Below are 4,500 nucleotides of genomic sequence, written 5' to 3' on the forward strand. Positions count from 1 at the left end.
GGGGGGGGGGGGCTACGGTATACGTCTAACCCTTGGTTTGTGCGATGCAGAAGGGGTTGGACAAACAAAGGAATGGGGATGTCCTGTGGGTTGCCCAACCCAACTTTCTGCGTCGAAACCTTCGAAACTCAATTGAGTTTCAAGGAAGTACGTAATAGTATGAACCTGAATTTTGTTTTAATAAACTTCCTTGAACAAAGGACGATCAATCGCTTTTTGTTTTCTTCGGTGTTCTTTTGCCAACTACGCGGCGTACATGTAACTAACTAGTGGATCCAACAGGAATGGATGATGTATGTCAAGACGTCCATGGCGTCCTGGGCGTGCATCAGGGATCAGCCCATATTGCTTGTATGTGCCGGGCATGTACAGTACAGTACAGTACAATACAATACAATACAATACAGTACATATTTTCCAGAGAATATCGTATGTACGGAGTACAGTACATGTAGATCACCACAAACGAGTTAGGAACTCCAGATTGTGGTAGCTACATCTCATACCATAACACCGACGGTTCTGGTTCAGCCTGCGTGGTACTGTCACACCAAGAACCACCCCGTGGGCCCCAGTGAATCAAAATTACGCCGTGTGAAATGTCCCTGGTGAATAGGGACGCCGCTATCCCATGATTGGCATCTGGTCGTGTGTCTGCTGCATCCATCCTTGGGCCTTGGTGACCCTAGCCTTGCCCCTAGCCCCCTAGCCCCTGAAGCACTAGCCCACTGGAGCACTAGCCCACTGGAGCACTGGAGCACTGGAGCACTGGAGCACTGGAGCACTGGAGCACTGGAGCACTGGCCCACTGCAGTCGTCAGTCTTATGCCAAGGATCGAAATTTCGGCACATTTCCAACCGTGAGCCGCCTTGAAATTGGAGGAGAGCCCGTGAGCGCCGTTTAAAACACACCCACCGCCCAATGGACTCCACGGCGCCAGGGCATCACTAATCGACGTCCTCCACCGGACCTCTGCCTAGTGCGGGCGCCGTTTATTCGTGTCCTGGCTCGGCTCCCGAACCGCGTTCAGCTTGGCCAGGTGCCTGGGACCCTGACTCTTGCACCGCGAAGCCTTCGAGACTTTGAGACTTCGATACTTCGGTACTTTGATACTTTGATACAACGAGTCTACGGCGCCTGCAATACACGGCCTGAACCATGGCGGAAATAGCATCGGATGGCAACCTGCATCGAAAAACAGGGTTTTGTCTCTGGCGTCTGGCTCTGGACCGCTGGCCATCGGGCCAACGATGTGTGAGAGTGTACGGAGTAAGATTATCTTACCCATTGAGGAATCTAACCTGGAACGCTGCAACGGCAAGGCAAACGCGAAAAATGTAGTTTCTGTTACTTTGGTTTTGTTTGGTACTCCTACGATACGCCTGCTGTTGCATCCCAAGACATATTTTTTTGGGGGGGGGGGAGGGGTTGGAGGTTGTTTGCCCGCCATCCCCCTCGTCGTGGGTTTTTTTTTTTTTTTTTTTTTTCAATTTTTCCCCCGGAAGCAGGGCCCAGGAACAAAACCAAACAAAAGCCTCTTTCGTTCTTTGGGAGAAACACAAAAGACACAACAAACGAAAAAAAAAAGCAGAGGAAGAAAAAAAAAACAGGATCCGCCCGAATCCAGCCCGGCGGAATAACCCTGTCTAGCTCTGTCTAGGAATGGCGAATCACCAGCACCGGCACTGGCGCATATCTTTTCTCAAAAGGATGAAGGGCGACTCGTAAGCTCTCTCATTCTCTCTCATTCTCTCTCTCTCTCTCTCTCTCTTTCTTTTTCTCCTCCGCCAGTTCCTATTATTATTTTTCGGCCCTTGACTCGGGGTCTCTCTCTCTACCTGTCGCTTCTGTTCGATTCCTTCCTCATCTTCCTCTCCCTCTTTTTACTTTTTGGATATAGTTGGTGGTTGCGCTCCTCCGTTTCCGCTCCACGGGATGGGCGTGCAGCCACCCGCAGACCTCTCCTCGTCCTCGTCGCGGCCATGGGCGTCCCTTCGTTTCGTGTTTTCCAGCCCTTCTTCTTCTCCGTGCTCACCGTTGCTCTCCTCGCTTCAAAGCTGCTCCATCTGTTCCTGCATGCCCGCTCCATTCCGCTGCTGCATTTCGTCGTCTACCTCCCGACCTTCTTCCTCCAGGATTGTTTCCTCCTCGTAAGCCAGCGCCTGCTGCTGCATGGCCAGAGTCGCAATATCACCTCAATCCTTGGCCTCTGCATAGGTGGTTTTCTTGCGTATGGAGCATCCCCTCTCACCCCCCCCTCGTTGCCAGAGATCTTTGCGATAATGAAGCTAACCGGTTGTCCTTTTCGTTCGTTAGGACCATCTCTCTCGGTGCCGCAGCGTCACAGTTCGGGTTTTATTATGTCACCGGCGGGGAGTTGCAATGGGATGCAGCCGGGAGCGTGGCCAGCGATCCTGCTGCCATGAGGCTGATGATGAGTGGAATCGTGCCCGTCTGCGTTGCGGGCCTGGCCTTGGTCTTCGCCTCGTTGGCGATTACGCCCGTCTCCTATAACAAAACCGGCTGCTGGCTGGTATCGATATCCAAGTTCGCTTCATCGGCCAATTGGGACACGATGCTCCCCCTTGCTCGGGTCAAAACGGAATTTTCAACCCAGAGAGTCGTTCGGCTGTGGCCCCTCTGTGGCTTGACTACCCTCTGCGCCTTGGCGTTTTTGGTCTTCCTTCGACCGGCCATTCCTTACAATCATATTTCGGCTTCCTTGCCAGTCGCATTGAGCAGCACGATGCATTCCAAGACGAAACCCTGTGCGGGAAGCTATTCCCTTACTAATAAATCGTTTCCGAGACCTAATCTGATCGAGCCGGATCGTTGGATTCTGCCAAAAGATAACTTCAAGGGCTGGGCCCCGGGAAAGGTTAATGCCTTTATTCGACAGTACTCTGCGAGGACACGGAGCTGGATTCCAGATGCCCTCCCAGACGGGTTTGAACGCTGGGACAAGCAAGCGGTAATGGCTATAGAAAAACATGAAAACGACACAATGCCCGCCCAAGATGGAAAGAACATGTGCTTGGATCAGAGTAGAACACACTACTACAACCCTGTTGCAGATCCGCTGAGGATTTCGAATCTCAATTTAGAACCCTATGAAGCGCTCAGACACGCGCTCAAGGATATCCTGATATCACATGTTGTCCTTGTTACAATGGAGAGCTCGCGCAAGGATATGTTTCCCATAAAGAAAGGCTCTCACCTTTACAAGGAGATCCTTCGCTCTTACAAACCAAACCAACTCAACCAGAACAAAATCGACTCCAAGCTATCACAGCTGACTCGTGTCGCGGAACAAGTCACTGGAGAGTCATTTTCCAGCTCTCCAGACAAGCAGCCCGACCTCTTACCGGGAGTATGGAAAGATCAGTCTGCTCCCGGCATGGGTGGTATAAACGTCGTGGGCGCCCTCACTGGGAGCAGCCTTTCTTTCAAGAGCGTAATAGGCAGCCACTGCGGTGTCGGACCGCTTCCAGTGGATTTTCTCGAGGAGGTCAACGGGAAGATCTATCAGCCTTGTATCCCACAGATCATGGAGCTTTTCAACAGGGAAAAGAAAACGTTCCAGAAGAAAGGCGTGAACGAAGCGTTGCTCGACCATCGTGCAAGTGTGCATCGTCGAGAATGGGAATCCGTCTTTGTCCAATCCATCACCGATCAGTATGACCGGCAGGATGTGCTCAACAAGCACATGAGCTTTGGAAAGTCCTTTACGAAGGAGACCTTGGAAAATATTTCTTCCAAGTACTATCCACCGAAGACGCCTGAACTTAACTACTTTGGGTACGTGTAAAGAAGAGAAGAGAAAAGAAAAGAAAAGAAAAAGAAAAAGAAATCACTATACGGTAGCGAAAAATAAACAATATCTGACAAATAGATGCAGATATGCCGAAAGCGAGGTCAAACCCTTCATCCGTGACGTGATATCGGAGACGATTGCGAACAATAAACGACTGTTCCTCTCGCATTTCACCAGCACGACTCATCACCCCTGGGCAATCCCTCAAAATTTCGCCGAAACGCAATACATGGGCTCGGAGGGTTCGCATGAGCACATGAACGCCTTTTTGAACGTTGTTCGTTACGACGATATTTGGCTCGGAGAGCTTCTTGCGCTACTGGATGAACATGGAATTGCAAACGAGACCCTCGTGGTCATTGTTGGAGACCAGTAAGCCTTCTTTTCCTGTTATTTTCCAGTTGAAAGTTCAACTTCTTGAAACCCCCCCCCCCCCACACATGTTTCTAACGAGATGGGGGGTGGACGAAGCTCGTGCTGAGCAGGGAAGAGACATGCGACTAGATCCGCAGAGGTGGCCCTGTCTGAAAACATAGCCACTTTATCGTCTTTCTGGACTCCCTCGGTTGCTGCGTTGCACATCTCCCCTACAGCGTCGAGGTAGTCCTGAATCCCCTTCTCTTTCTCGAAGTGATATCGATAGTTTAGACTGACCAGCTGACTTCGGCAGGCCGCCATATATTTG

General features: G+C 51.0%; 1 protein-coding gene across 1 annotated transcript; it reads left to right on the plus strand.

Annotated features, from left to right (window-relative positions):
* Window positions 1-1,983: 1,983 nt before the first annotated feature.
* HCAG_07806 (predicted protein) lies at window positions 1,984-4,191 on the plus strand (the record flags this gene model as incomplete). Its single annotated transcript, XM_001537447.1, has 3 exons — window positions 1,984-2,231; window positions 2,318-3,799; window positions 3,900-4,191. 3 exons carry the CDS (start codon window positions 1,984-1,986, stop codon window positions 4,189-4,191), a joined length of 2,022 nt encoding a protein of 673 aa, XP_001537497.1.
* Window positions 4,192-4,500: the final 309 nt, after the last annotated feature.

This window comes from Histoplasma capsulatum, genomic scaffold (assembly GCF_000149585.1).
Source record: "Histoplasma capsulatum NAm1 scaffold_9 genomic scaffold, whole genome shotgun sequence".
Classification (NCBI taxonomy): Eukaryota; Fungi; Ascomycota; class Eurotiomycetes; order Onygenales; family Ajellomycetaceae; genus Histoplasma; species Histoplasma mississippiense.